Source organism: Leucopleurus acutus, assembly GCF_964270905.1.
Source record: "Leucopleurus acutus genome assembly, chromosome: 18".
Lineage (NCBI taxonomy): Eukaryota > Metazoa > Chordata > Mammalia > Artiodactyla > Delphinidae > Leucopleurus > Leucopleurus acutus.
This window is the reverse complement of record NC_139160.1, coordinates 226,834-248,004: the sequence shown is the minus strand read 5'-3', so window position 1 is coordinate 248,004 and position 21,171 is coordinate 226,834. Positions and strand designations below refer to the sequence as shown.

The 21,171-nt window shown below is 38.5% G+C and overlaps 1 protein-coding gene across 1 annotated transcript in view; it reads right to left on the bottom strand.

Annotated features, from left to right (window-relative positions):
- RNF17 (ring finger protein 17) overlaps positions 1-21,171 on the bottom strand; it is a gene marked incomplete at both ends in the record, with an annotated part of 121,712 nt that overhangs the window by 72,993 nt on the left and 27,548 nt on the right. Inside the window, 7 exons of the mRNA XM_082859781.1 lie at positions 717-906; positions 4,875-5,033; positions 6,552-6,641; positions 7,352-7,662; positions 11,680-11,754; positions 12,031-12,107; positions 13,318-13,489. Coding sequence (XP_082715907.1) covers positions 717-906; positions 4,875-5,033; positions 6,552-6,641; positions 7,352-7,662; positions 11,680-11,754; positions 12,031-12,107; positions 13,318-13,489 — 1,074 coding nt within the window. The remainder of the gene's footprint in view (positions 1-716; positions 907-4,874; positions 5,034-6,551; positions 6,642-7,351; positions 7,663-11,679; positions 11,755-12,030; positions 12,108-13,317; positions 13,490-21,171) is intronic.

The following is a 21,171-nucleotide window of genomic DNA, read 5'->3' as shown; positions in this document are numbered from 1 at the left end:
CATGCAAGAGTTAATACTGGTCCTTACTAGAAGAACATTTTCAGTTTATTTTCCTAGAAGACTGAGGGAAACAGTTTTGAACACCTAGAGTTAGACACTATGCCACTTTAACATACAATAATGGAAATATGATTAAAAATTTTACTCAATCATCTAGCAACTAACCGTAACATTTTATTTAAAAGAACCATTTTTGGGGCCTCCCTGGTGGCGCAGTGGTTGAGAGTCCGCCTGCCGATGCAGGGGACACGGGTTCGTGCCCCGGTCCGGGAAGATCCCACATGCCGCGGAGCGGCTGGGTCCGTGAGCCATGGTCGCTGAGCCTGCGCATCCAAAGCCTGTGCTCCACAACAGGAGAGCCCACAACAGTGAGAGGCCCGCGTACCGCAAAAAAAAAAAAAAAAAAACCCACCATTTTTGTGCTTCATTTCCTGCTTTGAGGCTATATAGAAGAGCATTTAAGTTTGAAACATCAGAAAGTTCTTTTTCCAAGCTCCCCATCTAGTAACACTGATAGCTAATACTTTGCTAATTTAGTAATTAGTAAGACAAATTACAGAGCAAAATAAAAGGTATATGCCTTGGAAGTGAAGAAGGATAACTTATTCCTCTCTACCTCTTCCTACTTTTCTTTCTTCTTTAGTATCTCCCCTCCTCCCCCATCACAAGTGTTTCTAAGCAGACCAGGAACACATAGTAATTATAAAATAACATACCCTGCAACAATTAGGACTTCAGAATTTCCAAAATCTACCATGAATATTTGTATTAGTGCAACTTTGTGGACTGAGAATTTGGTTGGAATACAAGGTTTTCTAATACTTTCACTTCCTATTGGAATTAATTCAGTAATAGTTCCTCGACACCACATCCCATTTTCAATACTGTTGACAAATATTCTTGCACCTAAATAATGGAGACAAATCATTATCAATGTTTATGAAGAAAAATATCTAATTAGCTCTAATTTACAAACATGTACATTAGTTCCACCACTAAGAAGTCTTAATTCATTTATTAACTGATGATACAGTACTGTGTCAAGTGCTATGAGAGGGATTAAAAGGTAGTGTATTTTGGCAGTCTGTTATACAGAAACTTATGTCCTAGACGGGGAGGTAAAAACAAAGAAAACAAAGCCAGCAGTCCTTTACTGAGGACCTGTGTTTTATAAACTATAACGAAGATGAGTAAGACCGTCCTGCTATCAAGAAGCTCAAGAAAGGAAAGGAGACAGGCAAGTGACTATAATACACTGTACTTACAACAATAAAGACCTATCCTTTTGCATGTACACACATGCAAGTACAGATATATATATATACCGAAATCTATAAAATACTTTAGTAGCATAAAGGAAGCAGCAATGACACTCTCTTGGTAAAAGGGGAGTGAAAGTAAAGAAACCAAGAAAGGGAGAGTGTGAAAGGCCAAAATTAAGAAATTGATACACAGTGGAGTTCAGAGAAGGGGAAGATGAACCAAGGACCAAGCAGCAGAGGAAGACCTTATGGTCTTTCCTTATGGAGGGATCAGATGAATTACAAATTAATAACCAGAAAAAAATACCAAGTTAGAAAGAATTTTTATTTTTACTATAGGCTCAGCAATGTTCTCAGTATTTTATGTTTGAATTCACCTCCTCCCCACAACAACCCCATGGAGATGATGCTTCCATCCCATAGGTGAGGAAACTAGGCAAAAAGAGGCTGAAAACCCAGCCGAAGCGACATGGCTACTTAGAAGAGGTAGGAAGAGAACCCAGGTAGTCTTAGAGCCCAACCTCTTAAAAACTCATCTAGCATCAGAGATATACTTGTTAAGACTTGATCACTGATTATATACAGAGAGATGCTGCATAATCCCCTCTATACATGCTAATAAAAACAGGATAGTTGAGAGGCACATCAGGGCAACCTTTTAAGTTCTACCAAAACATCTGTTTTGGCCTTGAGATTGTCATAAACCCTTCTCTTATGCTGATATACCATATAACCAATATTCTTAGTTTTAAACTATATGCTATTAAACTATTCTTTCTTGCAACAGATGAGATAAAAGTCTATTGAAGTAATCTGCTGTTCTTTATAATGAAGAACACAGGTAGGAAAAGGGAACAAGAGGAAACTCTGCTAAAGCATTATATTACATTTCTTCCCTTACCATTAATTTCTTGAAAGATAAATAAGGGCTTCCCTGGTGGCACAGTGGTTAAGAATCCAGGGTAATGCAGGGGAGACGGGTTCGAACCCTGGTCTGGGAAGACCCCACATGCCACGGAGCAACTAAGCCCGTGTGCCACAACTGCTGAGCCTGTGAGCCACAACTACTGAAGCCCGCGCGCCTAGAGCCCGTGCTCCACAACAAGAGAAGCCACCACGATGAGAAGCCTGTGCACCGCAACGAAGAGTAGCTCTTGCTTGCCACAACTAGAGAAAGCCCACATGCAGCAACAAAGATCCAACGCAGCCAAAAATAAAAAAATTGAAAGAAAAACGATAAATGAGTATTTAAATCATATATATCTACCTTGAAATAATAATTATCCTTGACAACTTAAAGGATGACTTTTTGGCTTTCATAGAACATTTTCTAAATCTAAACTGAGCTCTTTTGTGCATGTATTAAATTTAGAGAATTATTTGCAGCCCTAAAATTAAGTTTAACACTACACTCTTCCCTCCTTAGATATTCAGAATTTAAACACGATTTTTAAAATTAATTTATTCTATTTATTTATTTTTGGCTGTGCCGGGTCTTCATGGCTGCACACGGGCTTTTCTCTAGTTGCTGCGAGCGGGGGCTACTCTTCGTTGAGGTGCACGGGCTTCTCATTGTGGTGGCATCTCTTGTTGCAGAGCAGGGCTCTAGGTGCGCGGGCTGCAGTATTTGTGGCATGCAGGCTCAGTAGTTGTGGCACACAGGCTGTTGCTCCGTGGCATGTGGGATCTTCCCAGACCAGGGATCGAACCCATGTCCCCTGCATTGGCAGGTGGATTCTTAACCACTGCGCCACCAGGGAAGTCCCGTGGTGGCTTCTCTTGTTGCAGAGCACGGGCTCGAGGCACACAGGCTTCAGCAGTTGTGGCTCGCAGGCTCTAGAGCACACAGGCTTCAGCACTTGTGGCTCGCAGGCTCTAGAGCACAGGCTCAGTAGTTGTGACGCACAGGCTTAGCTGCTCTGTGACATGTGGGATCTTCCTGGACCAAGGCTCGAACCTGTGTCCCCTGCACTGGCAGGAGGATTCTTAACTACTGTGCCACCAGAGAAGGCCCTAAACACTGTTTTTTAACTTTAAAAATTATTATTCATTTTTATCAGAAGTATATGATGATTCTAGTCTTCTGATATTCTGATAAGCTACAAAGATGAGCTGAGAGTTAGTTAACACTTTTAAAGAACTACTATGGGGATTTCCCCAGTGGTCCAGTGGTAAAGAATCCCCCTTCCAATGCAAGGGATGTGGGTTCAATCCCTGGTCGGGGAACTAGGATAACACATGCCGCAGGGCAACTAAGCCCACGTGCCTCAAACTAGAGAGCCCGAGTGCCACAAACAATGGAGCCCACATGCCCTGGAACCCACGCGTCACAACTAGAGAGAGAAAACCCACATGCTACAACTACAGAGAAGCCCATGCACTGCAACTAGAGAAGCCCACGCACTGCAATGAAAGGTCCCACGTGCCGCAAGCAAGACCCGATGCAGCCAAAAAATTAAAAAATTAAAAAAAAACCCATACTATATAAAGCTGAACAGACAATATAGTACTTTTTGGTATTAGTTATATGTAGGCATTGATATTAATAGAATGAGAAAAATGCTCTATTAATAAATCAAACAAATCATAGCTTCATCTTATTACAGAGTATAATCAAATTTAATCAAGTGTTACAAGGAAAACGTTTGTAATGAAAGCCTAAATTACAGCAAATTACACACAGCCTTAGAATTAAGATGGACTGATTAAATTTACCAACTACCCTCTGTGTGACCCTAGGAAATGGATGCCACTGCCCTGCATCTATCTCACTCGGGCGTTCAACGACATCTTCAACATTCACATGTAGACAGCAAGGGATGGTAGTCGTACTACGAGGAACACTCAGAGGAATACTTTTCTCTGGAGATGAGGGGACAAATTATATAACCCATCATGGGTTTTGTAATTTTAAAAATATCTCACCTTACTCCATAATGGAGTTTTTGTGTATCTCTCACTCAACAGTCAATTTTATGTCCAGTGACAGATGAATGGATAAAGAAGATGTGGTACATATATACAATGGAATACTACTCAGCCATAAAAAAGATCAAAATAATGCCATCTGCAACAACATGGATGGACTAGAGATTATCATACTAAGTGAAGTCAAAAAGAGAAAGACAAATACCATATTTGGTATTTGATGAAGTGGGAGTTTGTGGTTGGTAGATGCAAACTATTATAAATAGAATGGATAAACAACAAGGTCTTACTGGATAGCACAGGGAACTATATTCAATATTCAGTGATAAACCATAATGGAAAAGAACATAAAAAAAAGCAAGCTCCAAATTAGTATGGCTCCAGTTAAACTTGGCAAATGATATTAAAAATATTTAAAAATCATTTTTAAATGACATTAAAAATACTGGAGTTATGTATACTGTATACTGTAATAATATTACTACTAGGTAACTCTGAGTAGAAAAAAAAAACAGTTGATTTTAATACTTAGCTAAGTTACCTAAATAAAATTGAACTTATGTTAAATAATTCCAAAACCTTTATGCTTGCACAAATCTGTATTACAAGAAGTCTATATGGGTTGGCCAATATTATAATATTTAAATAAGCTTCATATTTTAACTTAGAGTAATATTTCATTACCTAGCTCCAAAATGTCTGAAGGATCAAGGTATACACTCTTACTGCAAAACTCATTCACCTTCTTTTCCAATACTGTTGCATCTTTTATTTGTGAATACTTCCGAATGTAGAAGTGGCAAGGATGTATTACATGGCTTACAAAAACTAGCTCTGGAGAACCTGGATGAGAATATTTAAACCACATTAATAAGCCAAAAGTCAGGAAAGAATTCACAGAAACTGAATGCAGTATCCTTTGAAAGAATGTGTCTTGTAGCACGGCAAACTCTAGAATACCTGGGCCCACAAAAGGTAACCCAAACCCCAAACAGTAACTAGACTGATAAAACAAACACATCCCACTTCCACAATGATTTCTTTAGCAACCTGAACTGCAAACCTTTTATTTTATTTGCAAAATATGTTAAATAAGTGGAACTGAAGTTCAAGTAGTTAGTTGGGTTCTAAAGTCAGGGTATATGCTGTAACTCTACTGTATTACAACAAAATTTCAGAATTTATTTATAAACATAATTGGAACTCAGAACCCCATTGATAACGATGTTTCTAATATAGAAACAAAATCCTGTTTAAACTATACTAAACTGAAAGAACTAATAATTAGCTCATAGCCACTTTGAATCTTAAATCAGGCTGGAGAAGTATGAAAAAAAGTCTGGGAAAGACAACATACTGAGCAGCATTTAGGGGGAGATATGTGTGTTTTGGTGGAAGTAAGGGTGGGGCAGAATAAAGGACAGTGAGAAACTTTTTGTATACAGCAGTAATTAAGCCAAGTGTTTCTACTGATATGAAAAGATCTCCAGAATATAATGTTAAGGAAGGAATTAAGGGGCTTCCCTGGCCGTCCAGTGGTTAAGACTCCACACTTCCACTGCAGGGGGCACAGGTTCGATCCCAGATTGGGGAATTAAGATCCCGCATGCCATGTGATGTGGCCAAAAAAAAGACAAAAACAAAACAAAAACAAGGAAAAAAGAAAGGAATTAAACACTGCAGTGTATATGGTATGCTATGTTTTGTGTACAAAAACAACCAAAAATGAGAATTAGAAAAATAATATATGTGTATTTGTTCAAATATGAATAAAGAAACTGGAAGGGAGGAAGAGACAAATGGAATGGGAATAGGTTGGGGAAAAGGTTCACAGGGTATTTTAATACATATATATTTAATTTTTGAACAATGTAGGTGTCCTAGTATATCTAGTAAAAATGTTTAAAGAACAAAGACTAGGAGGAACTGAAGTATAGATAGATGATAAAAACTGAACAAATAGATCATTTTACCTATCCAATACAGATCACACAGAATAATACCCATACTGAGGATGAGGTAAAGAGATAAGTATGTGTAGCTGGGGAGACAGCTGAGAGAAGTGTTATAAATTTCAGAAATATTTTTGCCAGTAACAGCCAGAACTTATAACAGTAAAAAGGAAGAAGTTTTAGGAATTCCCTGGAGGGCCAGTGGTTAGGACTCGCGCTTCCACTGCTGTGGGCCTGGGTTTGATCCCTGGTCGGGGAACTAAGATCTCACAAGCCGTGTGGCGTGGCAAAAATAAATAAATAACTAAGTTTTAGTTATTAGTAAAATTCATTTTACTCACTGCCTCCCTCTCCATAAGAGTTACTATGTATTAACTCTGCTTCAACAAGTTCAGAGTTGTTAACGTACCTGCTTTTGACCCAAAAGGAACAGATGATTTTTTCTGAAGAGGCTCTTTTGGATATCTAGGTGTCTCCACAAGATAATCTGTGAAGCATGCTTCGTCAAGAGAGAAAATAAAGGCAATTGTTTTTAGTTTTATTATGCTGACAATGGCATACTTAACATACTGTTTAAAAAGCTGTACTTGAATGGGCAAAAGACTGGAAGGGCAAGACCCCCTTGTATCAGCAGGCCAAGTCCTGATAGTTCTCTTAACTCACTGAGATAATGTGAGATAATAATAATATTGTGGAAATGAGAGAAAACAGCATGTCCTTTTTTTTGTATTGGGGTGAACACCAACATTGGAAATCTAATCAAACAATTATGATACATTTAAATGTTAACGAACATTATTAACAGATGCTACTACATTCACGCTTGTTCATTTTATAAAGGACTGTATCTCAGAACAAAGATTTAAGATATGCTGTTCTTAAATTTAAGAACAAAGTCATCAGACTGCTTCTAATATGGTTGTCATTTATTTATAGTATTTTCATCTTTTATAGAGGTTTGTATGTGGAACACTAAAAAGTCAAACACCCTAATTAAACCAAATATTAGAGTTTAGCTATATTATTAAATTAAAAATTATCCTAACTTTGGAAAATGTGAAAGTAGGGGCATGGAATCAACAGATTAACTCAGAATGAGGTGTAAGATAACAGCAATATGTTTGTTAAGTACAGGGACAAAAAGGTACTAACTTCGTTTCTAATTCCAGACACAATATATTGTTTCCTTGCTTTTCTATTTTCACTCACTTTCCAGGTCTTCTTCGATGACTTCTTCGATGATCACATCAGGGCTCGGTCCCGCCTGAGGCAGAGCAGCAAGGGTTTCACAGGGGGTTACTGCAACAACCTTGCTCTGTGGCGGGAAGTGTTTTGCTTCTAAATGCGTATCACTGCTTTCCCGTTGCAAAGGAGTTGGTGGGGGGGCTTCACTAGTTTGGATAGAAACGTCAACCTTTTTCTTTTCTAGTGATGGGTATGTATCACTACAAGAAAATTCCTTTTTATGATTATATTTCTTTTGAACATTCTGTCCCATTTCACTTTCTTGAGGATCAAATCTGTTTAAAAATACAGAGGCTACTTTAAATCATTTCATAATTTTTTTATAACCACCTTAAAACCATTCCCTTTCCACATGACAGTATTGTGACACATACAAAGAGTTAAAGTTGTATAGGTGTCCCACAGGTATTTTTTTAAACAGCTGTATTGTTATAATTCACACACTATAAAATCCAATTAATTTTTATTAAATTTAGAGTTGGTAACCATAACCACAATCTAATTTTAGAACATTTCCATTATCCCGAAACTTCTGCCCATTCCCAAGCAAGCCCAAGGGTTTTGAAAGGCCAACAAGAGGTAAAATCAATGAGAACCTGAAGAAAGAACTTGATATACGGTCATATCACAGTGATCTGATCCTAAAAGGACAGTGGATATAGGTTTTCAGTTTCAATTATCCAAATTTTAATTTGGCTTAGGTGTTTGATTTTAAACTATGCTAAGATTATTTCTTCTTTTAATTCACTAGCTTAAAAATAAAGTGTAGGAAGCAGTGAGAGGTACAATCCTGAGAAAATTACTAGAAACCTCCATCTAGGCCAAAAATCACCATCAGTCTGAATCCTTTGGATATGATTATTCAATAGCCACTATTCTACAAATTTTTCTATCTTCTTCATAAATCCACACAGATACGGGCTATCAAATCTAAAAGTATAGATATTCTATCAAAAAAATGAGATTCTCAAAAGCTTTAATTTTCGTTAACCCATGACACATTTAGGTTCTTCACAGATCACCATTTAAGAAGCCAAATGAGGACGTCCCTGGTGGCGCAGTGGTTACGAATCTGCCTGCCAATGCAGGGGAGACAGGTTCGAGCCCTGGTCCGGGAAGATCCCACAGCCAAGGAGCAACTAAGCCCACGAGCCACCACTACTGAAGTCTGCATGCATAGAGCCCGTGCTCCACAAGAGAAGCCACCGCAACGAGAAGTCCGCACACTGCAACGAAGAGTAGCCCCCGCTCGCCGCAACTAGAGAAAGCCCACGTGCAGCAAGTAAGACCCAACGCAACCAAACATAAATAATAAATTTGGAAAAAAAAAAAAAAGCCAAATGAAATCAGAAATAAGAACCTAAAAAGCCAACTGGATTCAGCAGACCTAACTTACCCGTCTCTTAATACACACTGACTAAAAGTCCAAACACCTTCTGAGGATTCATATAGGTTGACAACCCTGTAATCTAAAACATTTCTTTTTACAGTAACTCTTGTCTGGCTTTACTGAGACATTTAATGCCGCCAATCAACCTGTCTCACAGACTTCTCCTCTTAGTTGTAGAACACCACTCTCTCCTACCCCTTCTTGGTTTTGTTTTGTTTTTTTGCAGATTACCCTTTCCCTGTCGTAAAATTTAATATTTTTTCCAGGGCACTGTCCTTGACGCACTTCAATACTTGCTCTCACTGGGCAAACCCATTCTTTAATTACCACCCATCATCAGTAGAGGCAGGCTACAGCGATACTTTCCCTAAAAACTAGGAAGAAATTTAAAAGCCTTCTGAGTTAAATTTAAAACCAAGGCAAGATCAATACAGACTCTTAGAGAGACAATATACCCTTTGGTATTAAAAATATTTGATAGTAACCATATTCAAGTTATGAAAATATCTAGAAGAACGTACTGCCTGGAAAGGATGATCATCCACGAAAGTGCAAAAAGTCAAGTCACAGAGGCAAATAGAGGCCAGGGCTCCACATGTGGGGAAGATGAGCTGAGCCAAAGGACTGTACTTGAGGCCTCTGGCAAGGTCTTCCCTAGGGGGAAAGGAATGTAACGGGCTGTCCAGGACCAACACTGTTCAGCTATTCGATAAACCTTATTCCCTTTATTCGGAAAACACCTCAACAAAGCAACTTCTGATGATTTGGTTTCTTGTGTCTGTCTGGATATTGGAAAAGAATGCCAACGTAAGTATTCTAGTCCCTGTGTCAATTATATTTGCCCCTTAAGTTAATAAACTGGCATTCTGACTATATGTCAGTTTTCTGAACTTGGCTTACATGAGTTTACCCGGCTTAGAGTAAGATCTGCTCATGTCTGTTTCTGAGCTTGTAAGGCTGTGGGCTGGACCCTCATTATTTCCTCAGAATAATGAACGTGATGCTTGTTGGGAGACGATTTCCTTAGGAGTCATACCACCTACAACTGAATAAACTTATTTTCTTTTGGGGGTTTCTAAACCATTTACATTCTGACTACTCCTAAACCAAGAATGAAATTCAGAACCTCCTGTTAAGTTTCAGCACATACAGCTCACTTCCCTTGACATTTCTCCCGAGATACCTAGTAAACAACAGTAAGTCAACATATCCCACTATCTTCCCCCTCCCAACTTCTTTTCTTCCTGTATTTCCAAACTTGGTGAATAATACCACAATTCATCACCAAATATAGACCTATAAATCACTGAGGATGCTTCCCTTTTCCTCATTCCCCACACCCGAACAGTTACTAAGTTACACCACTTTTCCCTATTCAGCATTTGTCATTATCTGTTCCTCTCTAGTGCTACTACCTACGTTTGGTTTCTCATCATTTGCTGAGACTATTTATATAACAGCCTAACCCATCCTTCAGCCTCCAGCCTCATATTCTTCCAAAGAACCCTCTATGGTCACTAGAGTTATCTTCTACAAGCGTAACCTAATTATTTTTACTTTCATGCTAAAAATCTTTTAGTGGCTTTCTATTATTTACAGCTGTGCTGTCCAACAGAACCTTCTGCAATAATGAAACTGTGCTGCACTATCTGACAGCCACTAACCAAATATGGCTACTGAGCACCTGAAATGTGGCTACTGCAACCAAAGAACTGAATTTTTCATTTTATTTAGTTTTAATTAATTTACGCTTAAATTTAAATGAACACACGTGGTTAGCAGCTACCATATTGGACAGCACAGGTCTAAGAAATGAAGTCTAAATACCACTACACAACAAAGTCTTTAGGATTCAGCCTCTATGTATCCTCTGCCGTATGGAATTATACATGCAGGTCCCTGAATGTAGTATGTGATCTCACTACCCATACAGTTCTTTCTGCAAAGATGCCTGCCTCCCTTTTGTCTTCCTTTCCAACTGCTACTCATTTTTCATGGATGAGGGCAAATAAAATCTCCTCTTTGCAAGACCCGTTACATCTCAAAGAACTGATCATTCCTTCCTTTGCATCTCCATTAAATTCTGCACAAACTACTATCATAGCAATTATGTACTTTATTATTTATGTGTATCATTGTCTACTTAGTTTAACTTCTCTGCATAAATCTCAGTATCTAGGGTGTTAGTGCCTAGCACAACATCAGTGTTCAATGCTAGCTGAATGAATGAATCTCAAAGATGACTCGGAGGACTTCCTTGGTGGCGCAGTGGTTAAGAATCCACCTGCCAATGCGGATTCGACAGATTAACTCAGAATGAGGTGTAAGATAACAGCAATATGTTTGTTAAATACAGGGACAAAAAGGTACTAACTTCGACCCCTGGTCCGGGAATATCCCACATGCCGCAGAGCAACTAAGCCTCTGCACCACAACTACTGAGCCTGCACTCTAGAGACCGTGAGCCACAACTACTGAGCCCACATGCTGCAACTACTGAACCCGTGCACCTAGAGCCTGTGCTCCGTGACAAGAGAAGTGACTGCAGTGAGAAGCCCGCGCACCGCAACAAAGAGTAGCCCCCGCTCGCCACAACTAGAGAAAGAGCGCACACAGCAACGAAGACCCAACGCAGCCAAAAATAAATAAATAAATGAATAAATTTATTTTAAAAAAAGATGACTCTGATATATATCATTGAATACTGACCCCTTCTACGTCTTTTAATTCTTAAATATTTTATGTGGAATTTAACTGATAGTAACCATTTTGCCCTTTATATTATTTTTCAGGTTTTGAATCATAAATATTACACTGAACATCAATTTTTCTGTCTCAAATAGTATTTCTGTCCCTTACACCATGTCAGACACTAATAGCATATTGCCATTCTCATACTTACTTTGTTGAATCCTCAAATTCAATTTTTCCCATATTGTTGAACATACAGATGATCTCACTGCAATTCATATTCAACCTAAAATTAAATACTTAGCATTAAAAAATGTTCTAATACAAGTTTATTACTTTCCCTAATAAAAATTAGTTGCTAACATTAAAAACTCTGAAAGACAGAACATTTAAATAACTTTCTAATTTATCACAAATTACACTTATTTTAATTTGGTTGCTAATTTGGGAAACATTTTTTGACCCAAATTTTCAATTTATAACTGCTTGTTATTTTAATAAATCTAGCCTAATACATTTTTATATTTAATTACCACGCTCTCCTGAATTATAACTTACTTACTTGGGAGAGTTCCTTAGTTTTAGAGAGCTGACTTGTGACAATTCGCTCTCAAATGTTAATTTCAAAGTCCAGATAATCTAAAATCAAAAGAGAAGTATCACTCATGTGCATTTTGCTTTGTTATAAATACCGTTGAAACAGAGTAAGATTTTAGGAAAAAAACTATACCCTTTAGGTATTTTCACTAATTAATGTGCTCAGGGTTTGATTTTAGGCAAGCAAAGGGAGGGATGCAAATAAGAGTTTATGAATTTTTCCCCAAAAGAAATTTAAAATCTTTTGAAGATATGTATTAACAGATAACAAAAGACACTAGTTAATACATGGGATACAGCTACGTGATCAGGGAAAATTCTGATCAGATTCATTCTGCACCTGCACTGCTGTCCTCAAACGTTTCTCTTTTTTTTTTTCCCCCCATCTTCCTAATGCAGCTAACTAGGGTAAAGACCAAATTTTACTTTTTTTCACCTCCTAATGCCTCACATGTAATACACAGGAACTATTACTATTCTTAGAACTACAGCTGGAGGGAGGCCTGGTCAAGTAAGATGGTGGCAAACTCTTCTCCTTCAAAGTTCAAGACTCTGGAGGCAGGTAAACCAATGGCTTCTATTTTATATTTCAGTTCAATCCAAATATCTGATCATCTATGGGTAATGATGCCCTGAAGATTCAAAGACAACAGAGTAGGATCTACACCCCAAGGGAGCAAGACAGAAATCAGCAAAGAGGATCAATGGTTAACCCCATCCTGCCAAACGATCTCATAAGAAACATGTTTCTACTGCTGCCTAATTCTAGGCACATGATTAGATGACAGGGCAGAGTTGAATCACCTTGTCTCCTGAGGTGCACAGCTGGGGGGGCTGGGAGAAAAACCTAAATGGCATCTTGATAAGTTTCTAAGTCAAGAGTTGACAATCATACCTAACTGTTTATAAAAAGAAAATAGTCCTATTTACTTTGCTACTCTTACTTGTCCTCATTTTTTACTCAACTGTCCTAGAAACAACTTTCGACTCAATGTCATCCTACATGTTCTCAGACTGTGTGTTAAAAAGACTTTACTGCACCATTTCCCTAAGTGGTAAATAATAATAAAAGGCCAAACAAGTTTATTAATGTTTATCTTAGAATTCAAACACCTAAGAATTCTAAATTGATGCCAATGCAAATTAGGATAATCTGAAAAATAAATTCTTCTTAAGTCTTAAATATTATATTCCAAAGTAGGTAATATAAGCCACCACAGAAATAATTCACATTATGAATTGTTAAAACTACCTGATTCAGGTCACAGTATATTCTTAGAGAAGGTGTGGATTTTAATTCTCTTGCTATCTTCATAGCTGCATCCAAATCATTTTTTTTCACTTCAATATATCTTTTAGCCGTTATTATATTTGATAAGTAATCATCCGTATTTCTTACTACCTCTTCACACAGGTTCTTTTTCCTTCATTTAAGATAAAGTTATTTTTCAGTATTTCATAAACATTTTTATGAAAGTAAATTTAAAGTAACTCAACAGTATTGAAAAGGTAAATTCACTACTTTATGAACTTAAATAACATGGTTAATGAGGCATTCAACTGACCTGAAATCTATTACAGTTTTAAATTAATTAATTAATTAATTTTTGGCTGCGTTGGGTCTTTGTTGCTGTGCGCGGGCTTTCTCTAGTTGTGGTGAGCGGGGGCTACTCTTTGTTGCAGTGCACAGGCTTCTCTCATTGTGGTGGCTTCTCTTGTTGCGGAGCACGGGCTCTAGGTGGATGGGCTTCAGTAGTTGTGGCTCATGGGCTCTAGAGTGCAGCCTCAGTAGTTGTGGCACACGGGCTTAGTTGCTCTGTGGCATGTGGGATCTTCCCGGACCAGGGCTCGAACCCGTGTCCCCTGCATTGGCAGGAGGATTTTTAACCACTGTGTCACCAGGGAAGCCCAGAAATCTATTATAGTTGAAAGCTACATACGTATAACTAGAAAAAAGGTAAATTTTGTAGAAGGATACAGTTATCATGTCACAGATACAGCTGTCACAGAACTGCAGAGGTATGACAGACACTAGATGATTCTATCACTTTTAAAAGTAAGAGAGAAATCCTGGCTATCTTGCAGTCACTTGTGCCATTACAAAGACATATCTGTACTCATTTCTCACAAGAACCTACCTAGACATTTTAGAATTTCATAAGCAGATACATATTACATGAATTTAAAATGAGACTTCAGGACTTCCCTGGTGGCACAGTGGTTAAGAATCTGCCTACTGGGCTTCCCTGGTGGCGCAGTGGTTGAGAGTCCGCCTGCCGATGCACGGGACATGGGTTCATGCCCTGGTCTGGGAAGATCCTGCATGCCACGGAGCGGCTAGGCCCGTGAGCCATGGCTGCTGTGCCTGCGCGTCCGGAGCCTGTGCTGCGCAACGGGAGAGGCCACAACAGTGAGAAGCCCGCGTATCGCAAAAAAAAAAAAAAAAAAGAGACTCCGCCTGCCAACGCAGGGGACATGGCTTCGATCCCTGTTCTGGGAAGATCCCACATGCCACAGAGCAACTAAGCCCGTGTGCCACAACTACTGAGCATCTGCACCTAGAGCCCATGCTCCACAACAAGAGAAGCCACCGCAATGAGAAGCCCGCACACCACAATGAAGAGCAGCCCCCGCTCAACAATGAAGACCCAACACAGCCAAAAATTAAAAATAAATAAATTTATATAAAAAATAATGAGACTTTAAAATAGACTTCACCAAACCAAAACTTAGGTAGCGATTAACTATAATCTTCAAAGTAATCACTTACGAAGCTCACAGAGTTATTTCTACATTATTTGTGCCTCACTTCTCAAAAATTTTTCTGTCTACGGTGGAATTAATTATTATGGAAATTAAGATATTTTGACCAAAAATTATAGTGTCTAACTTGCTTATTCATCAAATAAATAAAACGATTTCCTTAAAATCAAATCTGGCCTCAAAAAAGGAGAGTTTGCCACACTGAAGAGTAATAAGAATGTGACAAGGCTCTGAAGGTGAAGAAGTATTCCAAAAAACTTTTAGTAATTATATATATACTTTATGAAAATCATTTTTTTAGGGGTAAGTGGTCATTTTGATAAGTTCCAGATGATTCCTAAAAAAATCATGCCCAGGGAGTGATGTCAGCAAAATGGCAGACTAGGAAACTCTAAGCCCTCGTTCCCCAATGGAGATTTCAAATGAGAGCCAAAGACTGGTTAAAACAATCTTATAGGACTCTGGGAAGTGGACAAAGGTATACAGCAATGAAGCAAATGTGCAACTGAGAGAAACCCACAGTCAAATCAGTAGGAAATTTCATTTCTTGACCCCGCCCAGACCCCTGCTCAGCGTGGTGCAGTCCTGGTCTGGAGACAGCAGCGCAGTTCCCAACACTTTCCCTCCGAAGGGGCCGCAGCAAACCTTATTCGCAACGTCCTAATTTGTCTGGAGGCTGCCTGAAGAGCTGTTTTACCTAATGTGGAACTCAGGCACCAAGAGAAAGTGGGCTGGGAAGGCTGCAGAGAGACTAACAGCTACAGGTGCTCTGGCAGCAGAGACCACAGATACAGACACACAACAGCCCGCCTGAGGCTCAAAGGAGAAGCTGGGGTGAGATGCTTTAGGAAATTAAGACATTGTAAAGAGCTAAGAATACGAAGGAGTCAAACAAGCCACACTCATGCAAGATACATGTTCAGAGAAGACCTCAAAGTACCTTAAGCCTTCACCCAGGCTGATCCAAAAACTCAGCTGCACAGGCAAACAGTCTGCAAAGACTGGGAGAGGTGGCTGTTTTTGCAAATGCCCAATTCTCTTTTTCAAAACAATTTTAACTTAAAAAATTTTATTTTAAAAAACTGAGGTATGTTGACATATGACATTGTGCTAATTTCAGCGTACAGCATTATGAACTGATAATTGCATATACTGCAAAATGTCCAGCTGCCATCCACCACCACAGTTACAGAGTTCTCTCGTGACAAGGACGTTCAAGACCTGCTCTCTTAGTGGCTCTCAAATACGTGACACCATGCTAGTAACTGCGGCCGCACGCTCTGCGCCGCACCCTCACGACACACTTATTTTGTAACTGGGAGGCGGCACCTTCTGCCTCCTTTCACCCACCTCGTCCACCCCTGTCTCCACCTCTAGCAGCCACCAATCTGTTCTCCACATCTAGGGCCTGACAGGATTCCCTTCTTTTTAATGGCTGTGTGATATTCCATTGCATACAAAGACATCTATGTGTATGTGTGTGTGTGTGTGTACACACACCCACACACCCCACATCTTCTTTAAACATTCATCCATTGATGGACTCTTAGGTTGTTTCCTTATCTTGGCTATTGTAAATAATGCTGCATTGATCACAGGGGTGCATATATCTTTTCGAATTAGTGTGTTTATTTTCTTCGAATAAATACCCAGAATTAGAATTAGTGGATTCTTAATTTTTTGAAGAACCTCCATATGTTTTCCATAGTGGCTGCAGCAATTTACATACTCAACAATACACAAGGGTTTGCATTTCTCCACATCTTTGCTACCATTTGTTATCTCCTGTATTTTCAAGAATAGCCATACTAACAGGTATGAGATGATATCTCATTGTGGTTTTCATTTGCATTTTCCTGATGATTAGTGACGTTGAGCACCTTTTCAGGTACCCATTGGCCAGGTGTATGTCTTCGTTGGAAAAATGTCTATTCAGTCCCTCTGTCCATTTTTAAATCAGATCGTTCGGGGTTTTTTGCAAAAGGGACTCCTTCAGGTTAAAATGAAAGAGATCAACATCTCTGGAAAAGGTAAATACATGGGCAAATACAAAATGTATTATTATTGTAATTTTGGTTTATGACTCCTCTATATTTTCCACAGCATTTACAGAACAAATACATAAAATGATTATAAAGCTATGTCAATGGATACACAACGTATAAAGATGCAACTGTGACAACAAAACATAAAGAAGGGGTGGAAATGTAAAGTAGAGGTTTTGTATGCAATTCAGTTGTGCTGGCTTCAATTCAAAATAGATGTGAGGATGTTATTTGTAATGCCCATGATAACCACACAAAAAACTAACTATAGAATATGCAAAAAAGAAATGAGAAGGGACTCAAAATGTGTCACCACCAAAAAAAAATCAAATAAACAGAAAAGAAGGTAGTAATAGAGGAAATGAATGTCAAAAAAAGCTATTGGACATATATAGAAGCCTGCACACCACAAAGAAGAATAAGCCCCGCTCACCGCAACTAGAGAAAGCCCACGTGCAGCAACAAAGCCCTAACGCAGCCAAAAATAAAAATAAAAATTTTTTTAAAAGGCAGAGAGTGGAAGAAAAGTGAGTTTTTTTTTTAATTTATTTTCGTCTGCGTTGGTTCTTCGTTGCTGTACGTGGACTCTCTCTAGTTGTGGTGAGTGGGGGCTACTCTTCGTTGTGATGCACGGGCTTCTCATAACCGTGGCTTCTCTTGTTGCAGAGCACGGGCTCCAGGGGCCCGGGCTTCAGTAACTGCAGCACGCAGGCTCAGCAGTTGTGGCTCATGGGCTCTAGAGCACAGGCTCAGTAGTTGTGGTATATGGGCTTAGCTGCTCCACGCCATGTGGGATCCTCCCGGACCAGGGCTCGAACCAGTGTCTCCTGCATTGGCAGGTGGATTCTTAACCACTGCACCACCAGAGAAGCCTGGGTTTTTTTTAATGACAGCATATAGTTAGGTCTATAAGAGACTCATTTTAGATCTAAAGACAAAGATAGGTTGAAAGTGAATGGATGGAAAGAGATATTCTATGCAAATAGTAACCGAAAGAGAGCTAGGGTGGCTATGCTAATTTCAGGCAAAATAGACACTAAGTCAAAAACCGTTACAAGACAAACAAGGACATTATAGACTGATAAAAGGGTCAATTCACCAATAAAACAATTATAAATACATATGTACCAAACATCAGAGGCCCAAAATATATGATGCAAACGTTGATGTAATAAAGGAGAAAGAGAGAGCTCTGTAAGTATAGGTGGAGACTTCAATATCCTACACTTCCAACTGTGGACAGAAAAACCATACAGAATATCAGTAAGGAAACAGACTACTTAAACAACATTGTAGACCAACTGGACCTAACATACAAACACTCCACCCAGGGCTTCCCTGGTGGCGCAGTGGTTGAGAGTCCACCTGCCGATGCAGGGGACTTGGGTTCGTGCCCTGGTCCGGGAAAATCCCACATGCCGCGGAGCGGCTGGGCCCGTGAGCCATGGCCGCTGAGCCTGCGCGTCCGGAGCTTGTGCTGCGCAACAGGAGAGGCCACAACAGTGAGAGGCCCGCGTACTGCAAAAAACAAAAAAAAACAAAAAAAACCCACTCCACCCAATGACAGACAATACACATCTTCCTCAAGCATACATGGAGCACTCTCCATGTTAGACCACATATTAGGGCAAAAAGAACTCTTAATACATTTTAAAAGACTGAAAGTATACAAAGTATCTTTTCTGATCACAATGGAATAAAACTAGAAATCAATAATAGAAGGAAACTGGAAAATTCACAAATATGTGGAAATTAAATAACATACTACTAAACACAAATGGATCAAAGAAAAAAAAACAGAAGGAGAATATCTTGAGACAAATGAAAATGGAAAAACAAAGTATCAAAATTTATGGGATGCAGTGAAAGCAGAGCTAAAAGAGAAATATACAACTGTAAACACATTAAAAAAGGCATGGCAAACCAACAACCTAACTTTACACCTTAGGAACCGGAAAAGAACAAACTAAACCCAAAGCTAGCAGAAGGAAGGAGTAGTAAGATTAGAGTGGAAATAAGTATATAAATAGGATAAAATAGAGAAAAATCAAAGAAACCAAAAGGTGGTTCTTTGAGAAGATCAAAATTGACCACTTTCAGCTACACTATCTAGGAAAACAAGAGAAGAGCCAACTTACTAAAATCAAAAATAAAGTAGGCATAGGATGATCAATTTTACAGACAAAAAATATCTGAAAACAGTGCTGTGAATAACTGTATGCCAAGAAATTGGATAAGCTAGACGAAATGGACGAATTCCTAGAAACACACCACCTACCAACACTGAATCATGAAGAAACAGAAAATCTGAGCAGACCAAAAAAAAGTAAGAAGATTGAATCAGTAATCAAAAGCTTCCCCAAAAAGAAAAGCCCTGGACTAGATGGCTTCACCAAAAATTTTATGAAGAATTAACACCAATCCTCCTCAAACTCTTCCAAAAAACTGAAGAGCCAGAGAAAACATTTCCTAACTTATTCTATGAGACCAGCATTGCCCTCATACCAAAGCCATATGAAAACACTATAAGAAAACTATAGATTAATGTCTCTTACAAGTATTAATGCAAAATCCTCAATAAAATACTACTAAATTGAATCAGCAGTATAGTGAAAGAATACCACATCATGTCAAGTGGGATTTATTCCCTGGAATGAAGGAAGCTTCAACATATGAATATCAATTAATGTTATACACCACATTAACAGAAACAAGTAAAATCCCCCCACAGGGTCCTTTCAAATGATAGAGAAAAAGGATGTGACGTTCTCAACACCTTTCAGGATAAAAACACTCAAATTAGGAATTGAGGGAAACTACATCAACATAATAAAGGCTATATAAGAAAAACTCACAGCTAACATTACATTCGATGATAGACTGACAGCTTTTCTTCTAAGAACGGTAGCAAGAAAAGGATGTGAGATTTTGCCATTGCTATTTAATATATCGTTGTCAGTTCTAGCCAGAGTAAATAGGGAAAAAAAAAGAAAGATATAAAAGCCATTCAAATTTACAAGAAGTTGGAAAATGATCTCTTTTTGCAGATGACATGATCTTATAGGTAAAGATGCCACAAAAATACTAGTAGGTCTAATAAACGAATTCAGCAGAGATGTAGGATGCAAAATGAACACAACAAAAAATCAGATGCATTTCTACACACTAACAATGAACAGTCCGAAAAGGAAATTAACAATTCATTTTACAACAGAATATAAAGAAGAATATACTCAGGAATAAACATAACCGAGGATGCAACAGACTTGTACACTTGTACACTACACAACACTGCTGAAAGTAAGGAAAACAAAATAAATGGAAAGATCTCCCATGTTCATGAACCAGAAGATTTAATACTGTTAAGATGTCAATACCCAAAGCAATCTACAATTCAAAGCGATCCCTATCAAAATCCCAATGATGTTTCATGTAGAATAGAAAAGCCCATCCTATAAGTCACATGAGACCTCAAGGGACCCTAAACTTCCAAAACAACCTTGAAAAAGAACAAAGTTGGAGAGCTCACACATCCTGATTTCAAAACTTGCTACAAAGCCACATTAAAACAGTGTGCTACTGCCACAAGGACAGACAGATTGACCAATGGAACAGAACAGAGAGCTCATAAATAAATCTTCACATATACGGTTCAGCTGAGTTTTGACAAGAGTGCCAAGACCATTCAATGGAGAAAAGACCGTCTTTTCAACAAATGATGCTGGGAAAACTGGATATCCACATGGGAAAGAATAAGTTGGACCCTTTCCTTACACTATACACAAAAATTAGCTTAAAATGACTCAAAGACCTAAATGTAAGAGCTAAAACTATAAAACTCTTAGAAGAAAACACAGGGGGGAAAAGCTTCATGATGTTAGATTTGGCAATGATTTCTTGCATATGACATCAAAACACAGGCAACAAAAGAAAAAACAGATAAGCTGGACTTCATCAATTAGAAACTTTTTTGGATCAAAGAATGCTATCAAGAGAGTGAAAAGACAAGCCACAGAAGCAGTGTTTTCTTAGGTCAGTCTTCCAAGGCAAAAGAAATAAAAGCAAAAATAAACAAATAGGACCTAATCAAACTTACAAGCTTTTGCACAGCAAAAGAAGCCATAAACAAGACAACAAAAGACAACCTACGGACTGGGAGAAAATATTTGCAAACAATGTGATCAACAGAGGCTTAATGTCCAAAATATACAAGCAGCTCATACAGCTCAATATCTAAAAAAAAAAAAACAATCAAAAAATGGACAAAAGACCTAAATGGACATTTCTCCAAAGAGGAC